General features: G+C 42.8%; 1 protein-coding gene and 1 non-coding gene across 3 annotated transcripts in view; one reads left to right on the top strand and one right to left on the bottom strand.

The window, feature by feature from the left end:
- Mosmo (modulator of smoothened) overlaps positions 1 to 18,042 on the bottom strand; it is a 65,244-nt gene extending 47,202 nt beyond the window's left edge. For both annotated transcript variants that reach the window (XM_076551567.1, XM_006980324.4), the window contains exon 1: positions 17,900 to 18,042. In XM_076551567.1, coding sequence (XP_076407682.1) covers positions 17,900 to 18,005 — 106 coding nt within the window. In that variant the 5' untranslated portion in view covers positions 18,006 to 18,042. The remainder of the gene's footprint in view (positions 1 to 17,899) is intronic.
- LOC121827026 (small nucleolar RNA U13) lies at positions 3,668 to 3,770 on the top strand. The gene has a single exon (XR_006069172.1). It is a non-coding gene; the product is annotated as a small nucleolar RNA U13 (small nucleolar RNA).
- Positions 18,043 to 18,094: the final 52 nt, after the last annotated feature.

Genomic DNA, 18,094 nt, shown 5'->3' with positions numbered 1-18,094 from the left:
TGGCAGTGCTCACCTTTAATCCCAGTACTCGGGAGGCACAGCCAGGCAGATCTCTGTGAGTTCGAGGCCAGCCTGGGCTACAGAGTGAGTTCCAGGACAGGCACCAAAGCTACAGAGAGAAACCCTGTCTCGAACCCCCCCCCCCCAAAAAAAAAAGTTCTTCAAGTTAGTTCCATTAATTTTGGCTAACACGGATACTTATAGGGTTTTATATGTGTGCATATTTGTAATCCTCAAACAGAGCTGAGTTAGGTTGAGCACGATCACATGCTAAGGAATGGCCTAGGCAAAATCTGAGTTCAAGCTCCAGATACCGGCTTTTATGATGTAGGTAACTGAATATGGGGGTTGGGGGGAGGAGGCCTTAAATTCTTTGGTAACAGTAAAAGGTTTCTGAAAACCCAATAAGCACACATCAAACACAAGGCAGCTGAGGTGTTTGCAGCCGTGCTGGCCTGTGCATGGCACCCTGGTCTAATACTCATGCATTCTGCACTGAACGCCGTCTCCCCACGCAGAGTGAAGAGCGCTGCCAGAGGCAGCTCAGCTCAGCTCAGAGACCCTCCATGTTGTGAACTGTGGTGCTTTTATTGTACAGAGACATTTCTGGACATAATGGAAAACAAAGACTTTTAGTGTTGGCCTGTTATCATTCTCCAGCAGTTTTCAAATTAAGTTATCTTTGGATTACATTATGTCAGAATGTTTGATTTTAAAAACTGTTTTGAGTTGCTGACTTCACTTTCATTAATGAAAAATCATTAAATGAATTTTGGCTTGTGATTAGGACAGAATCTCCAACCACTCCTGAAATGGCAGAACCTACTCCTGTCATTTTGTACTATGTATTACGTGAAGTAGCATTCTCAGCACTGACAATCATCACATCAAAACACTGAGCAACTGAAAATGTGGAGGATGCTCTATGCCTTACAGTAGCAAATGTTCAGCCATGATGGAATTCTCTGTGCAAAATAAGAACGTCCTTCTCATCAGTATGTAAGTCTGCTTTTGTCTTTGTTATCAGTAAAATTATATATACACGAAAGGGTTATTTTAAAAATCAATTTCTTGGGGCTGGAAAGATAGTTCAGTGATTAATGGTATGAGAGCCTGAGATTCCCAGCACCCTTGTCTGGCAGCTCACAACTGCCTGTAACTCCAGCTTTAGGGGATCCCACATCCTTTCCTGGCCACTGTGGGCTCTGCACTCATGTACTCACAGATACACACATAGACATAATTTAAAAATAACATACATCTTACAACAAGGTGACTAATTAGAATTGAATGTTCAATTTGCATACTTCTTCCACATGCCTACTGTGGTGCTAGTATTGTCTTCTTGGCAGAGTCTAGAATCATCTATGAGATAAACCTCTGGGCATGTCTATAGGGAGTTTTAGATGTGTTAGCTGACGTCAGAACTGACATCATCCTAAATGTGGATGACACCATTCCATGGGAAAGGTCCCCGACTGAATAAAGAGAAGGGGAGCTAAGAACCAGAGTACACCCCTCTGCTTTTGGCCTGCAATGTGAATGCTTCATTGTTCTACCTTCCCTGCTGTGATGGACTGAACCCTTAAACTCTAAGTCAAAACAAACTGTTCCTTTCTTAAGCTGCTTTTATCAGGTATGTTGTTAAAGCAATGAGGAAAATAACAAATAAATCTATATATGTGGGCTCCCGGCACAATGGGATTATGGGTGTAAAAGGTTTAAAGAGTCCTGCCTCTAGACGTTGCTATTTGAGTGTACATATGAACAATCTATCTCCCCACCCGGCAAATACAGAGTCTTGCTTTGACTCCCTAGCTGGCCTGGACTGTGCCGACCAGGACAGCCTCTAACTTGTACTGCTCCTCCTTGCCTATGACCCCAAATTCGGGGATTGCAGTGCGCTTTACTATGCCTTCCCTTGCATTCTTAGCTAACCACATACATGTTCTTGCTATAAATGAGTAGTGTCACAGAACATAAACCTTTTATGATGTAACTAAGAAATATGTGTCCCTAGGAAAATTGCTATATCATACTTCTCCATGATTAACAAAACTTTCAAAGATACTAGACAAATATGTACTGAATCTTTTGTGTGTGTACGCAAGTATGAATATTAGTCCAAATCAACTGCATTAGCCAATAAATTCAATCAACATTTATTAAAAAGCCCTCCTTCAAGCCCCAATGAAGTGACTGAAAATTCAGGCACACAGACAAGTTAGAAATCTATAGCAGAATGGGAAAAGGACAAGGGCTTATCAGAAAAGCACACAGCTACTGAGATTCTGGGATGTCTAAAAGAGAAGCAGGCTAACAGACATCGGGCTACTGTCCCTGTAGTCTGTATCAACATGGGCAAAAGATGGTCATTTTTATTACAGAAGTGAATGGATTCTCTAAAAACACCCAGGAAAACCACCAGGCCAGACAAACAGCAGCTGAGTTCAGGAGCAGGCTGTGCATCAGTCGGTGGGAACTGACCACTGAGACGCCCTTCGCCACTGAGTATGACCTGCTTCAACATCAGTCAGGTCGGGAACTTGCTGCAACTGGCTCTTAAGAAGGAGGGCAGAGGACAGTGAGAGATGAAGGAGAAGCAACACACTATTTTAGTTACCTCTGAGCTAAAAGGGGACAAAAGTATTGTCAACCACTTCCAGAGGCAAAAAAATAAATAAAAGAAATAGCACAGTGGGGGAACCCTCAATGCACCTGCCATCCCTGATAACAGGGAAGAGAATCACACCAAGGATGTTAAATCTTAAGTGTAAGTTGGTTCATTTAAAGCAGGCATCATGCGCTAACTACCAGTGTGACCGTCAATGGTTATAGGTGGATATCAGAAATAGTCCTCTCAACTTCCCAGCATGAACTGACATACAAGGAGGGCTTGTCTTCTGATCCAAAATCCATTCGAGTCTTTTCCAGAGTGGAATCTAAAAGGAGCCCATTCTACTGGTCCATAGGGTCAGGGCAGGACTGGGGAGATGGCTCAGTGGATAGGAGGGGCACACATTGTTTTTGCAGAGGGCCTAAATTCAGAGCAGCACCCATGCTGGGTGGCTTACAACCATCACTAACTCCATTCCCAAGGGGATCTAGTGCCTCTGGTCCTCACAAGCACCTGCACTCATGTACACATACATACACATACATAGAATTAAAAATATTTTTTTAAAGAAAGAGCTTGTTAAAAAGATTTTTTTTACATACATACCTTTTTTTTTTTTTTTTATAACCATCTATCCCTGGTTATAGTGAGTCTAAGACCAAGCTGGCTACATGAGACCCAGTTTTTACAAACATAAAAAATAAATGTGTGTGTACGGGGGAGGGGGGTTAACTTTAAAAAATAAAAAACGAAAAAAACCTCAAGCCAGGTATAGTAGTGCACACTTTAATCCCAGCACTTGGGATGCAAAAGCAGGCAGATCTCTGTGAGTTTGAGGCTAGCCTGGTCTACATAGCAAGTTCCAGGACAGCCAGAGCTACATAGTGAGACCCTGTCTGGAAAACAAAAAACCAAACCAAAACCTCAGTGAAATATATGTACCACAGAGAACAAATGTTTTAAGCTCTGAAATCAAACTAGTAGATTAAAGAATAAACTGAAGACAAACAAGCTACTTTACCCTATTCTTTTGAGAATGCTAAAAGTGATAGCTTTTTTGGTTCATAATAGTAAACATAGGATGTTCATGCCACTGAGGGACATGTGATTCTCACAAACCTTGTTAGGATGTTGGCATACTACCTATCTGACATTAAAAAAAAAAAAAAAAAAAGAGGGGGAGGTTTTAAAACGTTGCATTGTGTTTATTTACAGAAGTAAAGAGGACAGCATGATCTTAAGGGCTAGTTTAGGAATCTAACTAGTGTTGACCAAAATAACCAAACTATACAGTAGCTTTCATCTTATATTATTTTAGAATTGGGAAGGATACAGGGCAGCTATACTTTATTTTTCAAATGAAAACCAACTGATATATCTAAAAAAATTAGTCTATGGATACATGAATAACTTGCTATCTACGCATACATCATATATATGAAACAGTCCTCTCTCCTGAACTCCAGCCCCTTTCCCCTCGGGCCTTTCTCCTCTTCCTTCTTCCTTCATACAGAAAATATCTAAAACAAACGCCTCACTCACTCACTGCACTCTGCTCTCCTACTCCTCACTCACTCACTGCACTCTGCTCTCCTACTCCTCACTCACTCACTACACTCTGCTCTCCTCCTCCTCACTCACTCACTACACTCTGCTCTCCTACTCCTCACTCACTCACTGCACTCTTCTCTCCTCCTCCTCACTCACTCACTGCACTCTGCTCTCCTCCTCACTCACTCACTGCACTCTGCTTTCCTCCTCCTCACTCACTGCACTCTGCTCTCCTCCTCCTCACTCACTCACTGCACTCTGCTCTCCTACTCCTCACTCACTCACTGCACTCTGCTCTCCTACTCCTCACTCACTCACTGCACTCTGCTCTCCTACTCACTCACTCACTGCACTCTGCTCTCCTCCTCCTCACTCACTGCACTCTGCACTCCTCCTCCTCACTCACTGCACTCTGCTCTCCTCCTCCTCACTCACTCACTGCACTCTGCTCTCCTCCTCCTCACTCACTGCACTCTGCTCTCCTCCTCCTCACTCACTGCACTCTGCTCTCCTCCTCCTCACTCACTCACTGCACTCTGCTCTCCTACTCCTCACTCACTCACTGCACTCTGCTCTCCTCCTCCTCATTCACTGCACTCTGCACTCCTCCTCCTCCTCCTCACTCACTCACTGCACTCCTCCTCCCTCCCTCACTGCACTCTCCTCCTCCTCACTCACTCACTGCACTCTGCTCTCCTCCTCCTCACTCACTCACTCACTGCAGTCTGTACTCCAACTCTGGATCCAAATCTTTGTGTCCACCATGATACTTCCTTCTTTCCTGCCATCTGCAGTCTTAGGCCAAATGCCACCTAATACACAAAGAATAACACACCATATTCCCTTTCTAAAGGAACTTTAAAAAAATTCTGTACTATTACATCTGAAATCCCATCTCTAGGCAAGCTGAAGAAGAATTATATTGAGTTCAAGTCCAGCTTGTGACTTACAGGGCTATTGTGTAAGACCTTGTCTCAAAAGAAACCAAAATAAGAAAAATCTATACAAATAAAAAAATATTGCAAGAAACACACAAATAACCATGACACAGGCATGGCACCATGAAAAATGTTCAAGTTGTTAAGGTGAAATCACTTTGGCTTTATAAAGAAGTGGGTTGAAGATGCATGCCAGATAGGCAGGATGTAGATAAAACAGGGACCAGAATGAACATGAGGGCTTTGTAGGCTGAGAAAACATAAGCAAAATCTCGGAGATAAGAAGAGAGTTGTACTTAGGACATAGTAACGAAGTGAGGCTAGAATACAGAGTTCTGTAAGAAGAAAATGGGACCTAGGACTGAAGGGGAAGTGGAGCCACACTCATAACTGCTGTGTGCCTTTTGTATTCAGATGCAGATGTACTCATGGTTTCTGTCCAAGTACACATGCAATAGTTAAAGGCCAGGATCAGCTATTTGGGCAAGTCCTGTAACTTGTCCATCTCTCTGCAGGGTGAATAACAGCACTTAGATAAGGCTATTGTGAGGATTAAATTAGTTAACACAGATAAAGCCTGGAACAGTGTCTGTCACAAAGTGCTATGTTAAGTATTTACTGATTATACTTGTACTCTGAAAAGGTAAATCTAGCAGAAGTCGACTGGGATGGAAATTTCTTGCTGTATCTCCTTCACTCATGCAGTGAGTCCACCTCCAAGAACAAGACCTCCTGATTATCTAAAAACTCATTATCAAATGCATCACCTCTTATGTTTAAAATCTACTTCCTTTTTGACCATCTGGTCTATTTTATCTTTGCAGAGTAGAGATATTTCAAGGATAAATATTTCTTTCCTGTGCTTAAATATAATCCTTCTGAATAGGAGCTGGAGAGATGGCTCAGTGGTTGAAAGCACCTGTTGTTCATGCAGAAGACCCGAGTTCGATTCCCAGTACCAACATGGTGGCTACAAGAATCTGTAACCCCAGTTCCAGTGGCTGTGGAGTCATCTTCTGACCTCTGTAGGCACTAGCCATGCAAGTGATGTACACACAGTGTCAGGGACAAGGACAGAATCTCTAGTTAGTGGAAAAATACAGACCCCCAATAAGACAGGGAACTAGATCAACTTACAGTCAGGTTGCCTAGCAACAGGACATTGAGTCAGAGCCCTTGACCCTCTCACCCTGTAAACATCCTATACAAACATCTTGTTAGCTTGCCCCACCTTATGCAGATGACAGCTTCTTGCTCTCCCCACCCTGCGGAACTATATAAACCTTTCTGGAAGAGAAATAAAGTGGCACCTTGATCAGAATCTAGACTTGGTGTCTTTCCTTTGTATCTCCTGTCCCTACATTCCCTCCTTAGGGTGGTCCAGAACCCGTTGAAGCCCTGCGGGCGGGATGCACAGAAATGCAAGCAAAACATTCATATGCATCACATAAATAAATCTAAAAAAAAAAAAATTCAGAGCACTGATTGAGTCTCAGTCCCTACGAGGCAACTTATAGCTATATATAACGCTAGTTCTGGGGGTCCAACACCCTCTTCTGACCTCCATAAACCCCAGACACACAGAAGGTACACAAATATACAAGCAGGCAAAACACCCATACACACAAAATAAAAGAAATATTTTTAAATTTAAAAATCCTTCTGAATATTCAATACAAGTTCCTTCTGAACCACAAACACTTCAATATGTTTTGTTGTGAAAATGGAAATGAGTCCAGTGATTCAGGGAACACCCATGGGAACAGCAAGGAACATTCATGGTGAGATAAAGATTAGCTTTATGAAAATGATGGAAATTTGTAAAGAAAATGGTCACATTTTAGATAATCTAAGAGGGATTTGAGACTTACCATTGCAAGTTAGTGAACTGATTGACACAAGTGATCTGAACATGGTCTATTTTTCAAGAAAACTTCAATCATTGTAGTTGAAAGCTGAGCCAATGCTACAAGGTAAACACTGTTTTGCAAGCAAGAGCTAGTAACAAACTGCGCTTCCATTTCCTCCCTTTAGTCATGCGACTGCACTTTCTCCACTCCTGTTCAATCTGACTACAGAATGTGGATGGCCCTTAGTTGAACAGGTCTGTATTAAAAGTCAGCAGCTGCCCTCCTGCTCAATACACACAGCAGCAAGCGTCAGAATATGCCAACTGTGACGTTTATTTATAGCCGAGTCCCACAGAAAAGTGCAGCACGCTTCTAATGAAAAATAAATCAACTAAAGGAGTAACTCACAGAGATGTCGACTTCAAAACTAACCTGGAGTCACACCCTGAAACTTCACAGAAGCAAGTCATACATGCTGGTTGGTGCATACTCACAGACACCTGCACACACACACACACAGTCTCTTCTGTCAGTTCTGAAGCAGGCAGTCTCAGAGGAACATCATATTCTACTTGCTTGATGAAAAGCTGGCAAGTACTCAGTGTAACTTACGGTCACAGAGCAGACAGCAAGACCAGTACAGGAACATTACCGAAAAGTGACTCCTAGCCAGGCACTTCTTTATTAGACCATGGTCAAAACATGAAATTACCCAATCTGCTGTTACAAAGTGGAATGGTGTCTGTAATTATTAAGCTTTTTAGGGGCTAGCTGCTTAGCAGGACAAAGAAATTCTAGGAAGTACTTAAGAAACAAACAGATAAAAAACACCAGTAGCACAAGTTTGAAAGAAAACATTCTGATAACCCAAGCATCCTGAGCAGGTAAAGCTGTATGAAATGACACCTACATGCTGCCACTGTGAGGCCTGAGCTCCTGGGGATCAGAGGGGAGGGCATAAGGTCAATACACACACACACACACACACACACACACACACACACACACACACACACACACACACACACACTGACCTATGTAGGTTACTTAAGTTCTGTTTAAATGCAGTAACAATTTCACAAACAGCAACATTTCATTACATGCCTAAATGTCCCTCATAATGTTATATATGATGCCCACTGGCTAAGTATATGCAGTTAAGTATGGGGAAACTAAATTCACATTTGTATTAAAAAAGCTGTGGACAAGAAAAAGAAATCCTTAACTCTCTCAGCCACATGATGGCCACAGCCACACCTGTAACCCAGCACCTGGGAGGTCATCCTTAGCTTGGAGTACATGAAACCCTTTCTTTAAAAACAACAACAACAACAACCCACCCTGCAATCTGTCTAAAAATAACAGCTAACAGTGACAACGGGATGCAAGTATACGTTGCTTTGTTCCAAACCTGTGTATCCTTCCTATGATGCGTGGCTGCCTCTCACTTAGAAAAGTCCTTCCTGTGCTCCAGATACATATAACCCAAGGCACTCTGGGTCTGGGTACTTACGTGTGTCCCATTAAGTTTATATTACCACTACATTTACTGTGCAGTCCTTCTATCCAGATTGGACCCAGCTGGGTTTCAAGAATATTCAACTACAGACACACCATGCTGTCTTAAATCTCTTTTTGGAACAAGGTAGGGCATAAGTAAACAAATAAGACAGATAATGCACAAGAGAAACCCTCAAAAAGCCAGGTGTTTGGGCTTTCTATATAATAGTACTAACTATGACTAATTTCCAGGCGTTTGCTGTTTATCAGACAATATGCTGATCCCTCACATACTGCATTTTCTTCCTTAATAGCCATCTTTTGAGCCAGGTGGTGATGTCCCATGCCTTTAATCCATCACTTGGGCGGCAGAAGCAGGCTGGTCTCTGAATTCAAGGGCAGCCCTGCCTAGACAGCAAGTTCTAGGACAGCCAGGGCTACACAGAGAAACCCTGTCTTGAAAAACAAAACAAAAGAAAAATCATCTTTTGAACTAAGTGTATCACCTCTATTTCACAGCTGAGGGATATTACATGCCTCAAATCATAAAACTAATAAAGAAACTCTAAGAATCAAAACCTAAATCTGCCTGCCTCCAAATCTTACTGAGCCATCTTACTAGAAGGTAGCTCTAAAACAAACGCTCATTTATCAGACAACGAGTCAAGCAGTGACAGTGGTGTAGTCACTCCAGGCTAAGCAGTGGAGGACTGATGTCTGTGACCACGGCAGGCACCACCAACCTAGTGAATACACTGCCAGCCATCACTTGTAATTTCCTCTTCTGAATTTCTTCTTTTAACGGGTTCTGGTTACTTCTGCTTCCTGTTCATGCTCATAGTACCAATTTTTGCTATAAAACTTTCAGGCCTTTTATACTGAGTCTCTGGTTATATCTCTGTTATACCAACTGATAAAAAATGAATTCTGGAAGACCATAAAGGAAAAATCAATACTTTGCTCAGAACTTTAATCTCATATTAGGAAATCTGGTTTACACTGTGAAATCCAGTAGCAAAGGATTACAAGCTTTGAGCATATTCTGTGAATACTATAAAAGACTTGTCTTTGAATTTTATCCAAAGTTCTTATTACTTGATATGTATAAATTCTGATAGTGTCACTTAAAAAGGACGATTATTTTTTAGTTATGTATATATGTGTATATCTATGTGTAGGTATGTACACATGAGTGCAGATACCTGTGGGGGCCAAAAGAGGGTGTTGGATCCCCTGAAGCTAGAGTTACAAGTAGTTGTGAGCCAACTGATACAGGTGCTGGGAACTGAACTTGGGTCTTCCACAAAACAGCAAGTGTTCCTAACCACTGACCCATCTGTCCAGCTCCATAATTTTACTTTTAAAAAGAACACTGGTGGACTATCTTATCACTACAGAATTTTCTTCTATCAACTAGTAAACAGGTAAATAAAAAGTAATTTATTGCTATAATGGAATATTACTCAATAACAAAAAGTATTTTTAAAGTCCAATATGGATAAACTTTAAAAATATAAATGAAAACACCAATAACAAAATTCCACTTATCTAAAATACCCAGAACCTGCAATTCTTTAGGTAGAAAGATTAGTGGTTCCTTAAGGCTAGGAAGTCAGGATGATGGCTAAGAGGGATGAGCTTGCTTTCTGGAATAATGAAAACACCCTAAAATTGATGTGGTAATACTGGTATACAACTTTGTGAATAAACTAAAAACCACTGAATTGTATACACAATTTGAGTAAATTTTATGATGTAAATGGTACTCAGTAAAGTTGCTGGAAAAGATTTTATTGGAGAAAGGCTCAAAAGACTTGTGAAGAAATATTATGGATGCTTCCTAAAGCAGAGAACACATCTTGAGACTTCTGCTCTCTTGGTGATCAGACCTTGTCTCTCTTGACAAGTCCCCATGGGACTGACAGGACAAGTTCTGAGTAGGCTGGCTTCAGCAATGACGTCACAGAGCTGCTTCAAGCCACATGTCTGTGAACACTGAAGTTATTGCAGCTCAGAGGAAAGGCTTTGCTATTATTATTCAATAATAATTTCCCCATACTTAATAAGTGAGTCTGCTTAGGTAGGTGTGTTTTAATGTTTTAAACCAGCACAGAGGCCAGGACCTACATGTGGACACTGCGCCAGTCTCAGAGAACTGCCCATCACGCCACAGTCGCCTATGTGAGACTTAACTGCGTACTTTGGGTAAGATGGCAGGAACCAAAAGGGAAATGATACCTCTTTCCCCAAGTCTCTCCATTCCCCAAGTATCTTCCAGTCTTTAGTCTTGAGAAAAAGGAAACATATCCTCAGGAAATGCTGGGCATTTTCTGAGTAAAAACAGACAAGTTTTTAATCCATGAAAGACAAAGACAGCAGGGAGGGCATGGAGAAGGGATTGAGTGACTTCATCTGTTAGTATAAGAGACAAAACCAGGCATACGTAGCCCAGGGTTTTTCCTGTGAAAACATTTCCCTCCAGAGGTCCTGAAGGCACAGGTTCCCGCTTCTGCTTAGGACTGGAGAGTTAGGTCTACATTTTGGGATCTAGTAGTAGGAAAATGCTCATCCCCAAATAAGCCAGTCATTCAGATCCTCTTTATAAGTACTGACATCACATTTTAGCTCTTAATTATTTCCTCCTCAATGAATTTAAAATAGGAAAAGGGATAAAGCTGGTGACCGTGTTGCCATATATATGCCTTGTAATCCCCGTAATCAGGATGCAGAGGCAGGACAGTGGGCTGATCTGGCTGGGCTACACAATGAATTCGATAATCTTATCAACTTGACCAGCTCTAGAAACGGCTAAGGGACATTGCCGGTGGCCATGTCAGAGAAGCAGCAGGTGGCAATTGAAGTTCAAGGTGTCAGTCCACCAGGAGGAAACTCTCTGATAGGTGAATCTCGGATGGGCAAGACCCCAAGACCACAGACCCTGGAATGTCTTTTGCTTCTGCTGTGCCTGTTTGCTGCTGCCGTTTTCCTCTGGTATCTGGCATGGTGTGAATGGGTGTGGAAGATCCCCACTTCCTGTAATGTAGTATATTTATCTCATGGATACATCTTGTTCTACTGGGCATTTTTACCTGTAGATTATATGAATTTCCTTCATAATTTTACCTGTATTACTATGAAGATGATTCTTTCCTAAGCTGTACTGTGTAACTAAAAATGTTAGTTTATACAGAGTTTTGATGAATAAAAATAAATGCAAGGAAGTGTCACACAGCTAGAACACATGAGTTTCTATTGAGGAGGTGTACAGACTGTGTTGCAGGATAATGATTAAGAAAAACAAGTGAGTCCCTGTTAGCCCAGCTAGCTTAAATTCTTTTAACCTTAATGTTGGAAGATGTGTTCACAGGTTTCTGAGTGCATCGCAGCTGAAACAAAGCTTTGAAAATAACTTAAAGTTAGACTAAGATGTTTTTGTCAAATAGCTTTGAGGTGAAAAACTCAAGAAGATAATCTAAAGTTTTAGAAAGGCACATAGTTGAATGAGGAACTCATTAAGGTCAGGGAACAAGAACAAAGCAGCCCAATTATTATTAGCTAACAAGCCTTTCTTGCTAGGATTGATTGATAACCAAAGGTGATGATTAATTCCTTGTGTCCATTCCTGCCCTCAGTCTTCTGATATAAGAAACTATTGAGGGCTGGAGAGATGGCTCAGCTGGAGAGATGGACAGCTCTTGCAGAGGTCCTGAGTTCAGTTCCTGGCAGCCACATGGTGGCTTAGAACCATCTATAGTGAGATCTAGTGCCCTCTTCTGGCGGGCAGGGATAAATACAGACAGAACACTGTATACATAATAAATAAATCTTAAAAAATTAAAAAAGGAAAAAACTATTGATGAGTAGGTATGCACCCCAAAGATTTAAAGTAGAGCTGACTGATTCTTTTTCATATATAAAAGTTTAGGTTTGTGATTCCTTTAAGATTCCTTATAAGACTAGCTTTCAAGATAAGCAATAGAGTAACTGGCCCTTTCTTTGTAACTGCACAACAGTAAAAGACCTGACTGAGAAGAACACCTTGCTTGCCACATGGCTAATCTAAAACAAGTTGCTTGGGTATAAATATATGTGGTTTTTTGGGATAATTTGTTTTTCACCTGTAATATGCAAAAATGTTTAATCATGTAAGGAATATGGAAAACATGCTGTTTTTTATTGTTTGTTTTGTATTCATTGTAATCATTTACTTGAAAAGTAGAATGCAACCACACTGTAATTCCTATATTGCCTGAAAAACTCTGTTGGGGTATATAAACTATAGGAAAAAAAGTATACAGTAGAAAGAAGACAGAAGAACATAGGAGAATAAAAAAGGAAACCATCAAGAGAGTGCGTGTCTTTTTTCCTAACCCCCTCAGATAGAAAAGTCTTAGGATACACCAATGCCATGGATTCCTCTCAAGCCCTGGGCAGTCTAGAGGCTGGTCTCCCAGCTGGCAACAGGACACATCTTCGGGCTGGTCTGTGAAGGTATTTCCAGAAAGGACAGACCTTCCTCAGAGAAGGTAATACCTGGAGGACAGCCTCTATTTGGACAGGTCAGAGGAAAACAGTGTTGCCTGCCTCCTTGCTTCTTGCTGCCGCCGCCATGGAATCCAGCCTTGGGCCTCCCGGGCCTTTGGAGCCAGTCTGGGCTGCTGAGGCATCTAGACCTGGACCAAGCAGCTTCTCAGCCTCTCCAGCATGTAGATGGCCACTGATGAACACCTAGACCTGTCGGCTGTAAGCCAGTCTAGGACATCCCCTCTTATAATACAGATACCCTGTACTGGTTCTGTCCCTTTAGAGAACCTCCACTCATACAATGAGCTCAGGGTCAGCCTGAAATGGACCCTGTTTCAAAAAACAGAAAGAGCAGCAGAGATGAGGGTGTTAATGTCTGAGTCCCCTACTTCAAACACCAACATCCATTTGAACAGAAAGAAGAATGGAAATGCCTTCAGGAGCAAATGATGTAACCTTTCCTTACATACCCACTTTAGAGACTTTGGTTAGGTGTAGGGAAGAAGCTCCAGCAATCTTCACAGAGAACAGTAGGCCAGTCTGTTTAGGGAGGTCACTGAAACGCTTGCTGTAGAGGGATGATACCTCCATACAAGAATCTAGAGATTTGAAATAGCTTAACTATTGATCATGCTAAAATTTACAGGGTTTTTTGGCCACAAAAAGTTTCTTTAGGGACAAAAGGAAAAAGTGACAGTGAGGTTAAGAAATGTCTATGAAGCCCAAAGCCAACATTCGAAGACTGAAACTCAGATCTGCCTCTTTCCTATTCTGTAATCTGGCAAAAATTTGAATCCCTAAAGAATTCAATTTAATTTAAACTTCATTTAAGACAAACAAAAGTGTAGGTAACACCTGAAGGAACAGATTCCTTCCCAGTACTCAAACTTGGCCTCCTGTATACTGGGCAAAGGCACTACCACAGAACCTCTACACCATAGCCCTAGCAAAGTTTTCTTAAAAGGAACCCTGGCCACAATGACACTCACATGTCATATACAACACTGAAAAACAGGAGAATGTGGAAACGCCGATTTCACATCAGCCAAATGCACAAAGCCAAAGGAATCGAAGCAAGTAGTCGAAGTCCGTAGGCTTCAGATATCACACAGAACTACATAAGCAATACTGCTGTTAATGCTGAGTCCACCAGCCAGCAGGAATCTGCCCTCCACAGAGCCGAGTACGTAACTGTGTCATTATATCCACCCAGCACTAAACGTTCCTGGTTGTACTAATGGACACTGTCAAAGGTCCTTCTTGAAGGGCTTTCCCAAGGCACTTTCCCTTGCAAACACTGTTTCATTATATCTGCAGAAGCCACAGCTATCAGAACAAATGCAGGAAAGGTTCCCACAGCTAGGTAAAAATACACAGGATGTGCCCTTTCTGTATTGGACGAGTACAGAAAAGCAAACTTAAAAACTCTGCCACTCCAAAGTGTGGTCTCCAATCTTGCGGTAACCCAGCTTATCAGCTGGGGTTTTGTTGTGAGACACAGACACTGAGGAGCACCAAGGTTAGAGTACGGAGGTGAGAAATGGAGCAAGAGGAACAGTACAGAAGTGACTGAGAAAACACAAAGCAAGAGGGAGGGCACCTAGCCCAAAGCTCAGGTATGTTACTCTTGATGCTTACATATTTCCAAGAACATCTAACCAAGTCATTTCCCACAGTAAAAGTTTAAGGCTTATTGCAAAACAGCAATACAAATGTCAAACACCATTTTTTGCTTGTTTGTTAGGTTGGTTTTGTTTTTTCAAGACAGAGTTGTTCTGTGTATCCCTGGCTGTCATGGAACTCCCTCTGTAGACTAGGCTGGCCTTGAACTTACAAAGATCTGCCTGCCTCTGCCTCCTGAGTACCACCATCACCTGGCCCAGGCACCATTTTTAATCCTTCCTGTGGATTAATGAGTTTGCCATCACTAGCAGCCAAGGAAGTGGCTAACGCCTTTGTCTTACAGAGGAGGAAGCAGACATGGAGAGGGTACAGGACCTGAGCCAATGCCACAAGGCCAGCAAATGACGGTGCTTGGATCCAAATCCCGAGCTTTCCTTAGTTCACTACAGTGGTTTTCAAACTACACTGTGCAGATCACTTTAGCTCTAAGCGTTCTGCTGTAGATTTTTTAAAAAAAAATTTAAAGTTTGCAATAAGATGGCTGGAGAGATGGCTCAGCAGTTAAGAGCACTGGCTGCTCTTCCAAATGACCCAAGTCTGATCCCCAGCACCCACATGGTAGTTCATAACCATCTGTTCCTTCAGTCTCAGAGGATCTGACAACCTCTTTTGGCCTCATCCAGTACCAGGCTTACATGTAGGCAAAACACCCATAGACATAAAGTAAAATAAAATTTGAAAGACTGTAATAAAACACCAAAACATCAAAATGTACATAGACTGAATACAAAACATTGAAGGGAAATTGCTAAATTTTTGCTACCAAGGGACGTCACTCTTGTGGAGACCTTGGAGTGGGGCCAGTCCTACCACCCCACATCCTAGTTGCACTTCTTGTAATTGTTCTGATTTGAAAAGATGTAACTATTTTTATTTTTTATATTTATTTTTTGGTTTTGCTTTTAAAATTAAGATAACATCTGTCTGCTCAGGCAAAAGTGCACTGAGCATTCAAATGAATACCCAGTTCAAGTGCACCTTATCAGAGGGCACACACTGCACAGAGGAGTACTTCAGTCCATTCCCTCTCACCCTCCGCAGCTGCGGACTAAACCCAGGGCCTCATGCATGCATGGCAGGTACTTAACAATAAGCTACAATGCCACCTTTATTTTGAACTTTTAGGGGGTCTATTTCTTGACCCACTTAAGGTAAGAACTAAGAGAATTCTGAAAACTTTTCCTACTGCCTCTTATGAGTCCTCCTCTAGCTACAGAATATTTAACTAAAGGACACCCTGAGGTAGCGTGGCAAACTGGTAGGTGGACAAAAATCATCTCTGAAGTGTGAGACTTCATTTCAGCACAGACCCTCACCGCTACCCTCTGGGTCTTATGCCCACCATCCCCTGCCACTGAGCTCTGCTACAGCAATGTTCTCACTTTGGTCTTTAATTACTTTGTGTCCACAGTTCTACTGACCATATACCATCTGCTGTCTGATTGACCAATCCATCAGCTTTTCCTTCACTTTTCCTGTCAATACCCTCAACACCTTGGCTGCTTTGCCCTTTTCCTTACGTAGATAAAAACCTCCAAGCTTGATGAGGCATCTCTTAGATTTTTGTATTAGTATTTTTGATATTTTCTTATTTCCAAGGCATTTAGAAAACTCACTACCCAGGCTACACCGGTCTCAAAGCATCTGGCCATGACTAGAGGTCAGTGGGGCAGGAAGGTTGTCACACTGTACATTCACAACCACCGGCATCCACAAAGCGTTGGTGCGACCTGACTGTCCCACCACCTGGCATGCTCTGCAGCTCTTTCCTTTGTTCAAGCATTTTCTACTTTCTCCAAACTTTAGACCACTGCCTTTGCCAACTCACAGCCGACGGCGGCTTTAACTTCCAATCTGAAAGTGCTGCATTCGCTCCACTCTCGCTTTCTTTTGAATGAGTGGCCTTTGCAACATCATCTCAGGAATGCGGCACCACTACCGCTCTCGTCTCTTATATAATGTATAGTAACAGTTCCCTTCCCGAGTCTATCTTGCTAGAGACATTTCATCCACCACCTGCAGGGATTCCCCCTAAAAATCTTCTTCCAATAAGTATCTCTCAACAGTGTGACCCTTTGCTCCTAAGTATGTAAAGCCCCAAAGGAAGTCTCACAAAGGAATCACTACACATACATTTAGAGTAAAAACAACAGTGGTAACGAACTGAATGTCACACACATAACTGAAAAAACTGTCTGGAGTCAGCAACACTTTTAGAAACAGCCCACAGGTATTACAAATTCCCCATGATTCCAAAACTCCCTTTTTACTCATTACAATGAAGAGCTCTGCTAAAACTCTGCATTTAAGAAAAGTAGAATTCTTTAGTGTTATTTTAATAACCAATAAATCTGACAGCATGATTTTGTGCCACTAGGTCTAGATTAGAGACAGGGAGGAGGAAGCAACAAATGTCCCAGCTACAGCTTTTTTTTTAAGAGCTAAAAATATTGCTGGATAAACCGAGAACCCTAAGTGACACTTAAGAAGTTTGACAGCGTGGAGATACATTTTATAACAAGTCATTTGAAGGAGCCCTGACATCCCCACCCCTCATTCCCTTCACCTGCACTGAACAAGCAGTTCAAAACCAAGACGGTTCCTTAGTTCTGAGCAGCTCTCCTGACAACTGTTTACATTAATTAAAGGTTTGGTCTCGCAGGTCTAGGGATGGGGGGGGCGGGGGGGGGGGAGAGAGAGAGAGGGAGAGAGAGAGAGAGAGAGAGAAGAGGGCTGGAGCCGAGAACCCTGCCAGCGCATTCACCTGGGATACCCTTCGGAAAGATGCCCGCCTCTTTCTTGAGGACACCCACACACACACCCGCCTCCAGCTCCAGTGTTCCAGCAGGCAATGCCGCTGGGGCTGCCTGAGATTCTAATGTGTTGTTTAATTTTCTAACTACTATTAAAACATCCCCAGCGCGCGCGCGTGTGTGTGTGTGTGTGTGTGTGTGTGTGTGTGTGTGTGTTTCTGTGTGTGCGCGGGCGCGCGCGTGTGCGTGAGATACACTGGAATGAAAGATGCTCCATAAAATGAAGTTTATTATTAGTATTATCATAGCTCCCGGGCCTAAAATAAAGCAAAGATGATAACCACATACACTCCAGAGGGGAAAGGGGGAGCCACAGCTAAGCAGTCCCCACCCGCCCCCACCCCGGCGCCGACCTTTAACCCTCGGGACCGCCGACCCGGGGTGGGGGGACGGCCTCCCTCCCGGCCCGTGCAAGCCGCTCACCCGCCGACTCCCCGGTGTTGATCCAGTCCGGGTTGGCGATGCTGGCGATGGCGAAGATATCGGCGGCCAGAAAGAGACATCCTGAGATGATGGTCAGTTTATCCATCGCCCCGCCCCGCTCCCCCCACCCCCCACCGCAGGGCAGGCCGCGGCTTCACGCCTCGCGCCCCATGGGCCGCCGGGCCCCGGGGTCCC

This window comes from Peromyscus maniculatus, chromosome 1 (assembly GCF_049852395.1).
Source record: "Peromyscus maniculatus bairdii isolate BWxNUB_F1_BW_parent chromosome 1, HU_Pman_BW_mat_3.1, whole genome shotgun sequence".
NCBI classification, from domain to species: Eukaryota; Metazoa; Chordata; class Mammalia; order Rodentia; family Cricetidae; genus Peromyscus; species Peromyscus maniculatus.
Note: the sequence above shows the minus strand (reverse complement) of the source record. Positions and strands in the feature narration are given on the sequence as shown.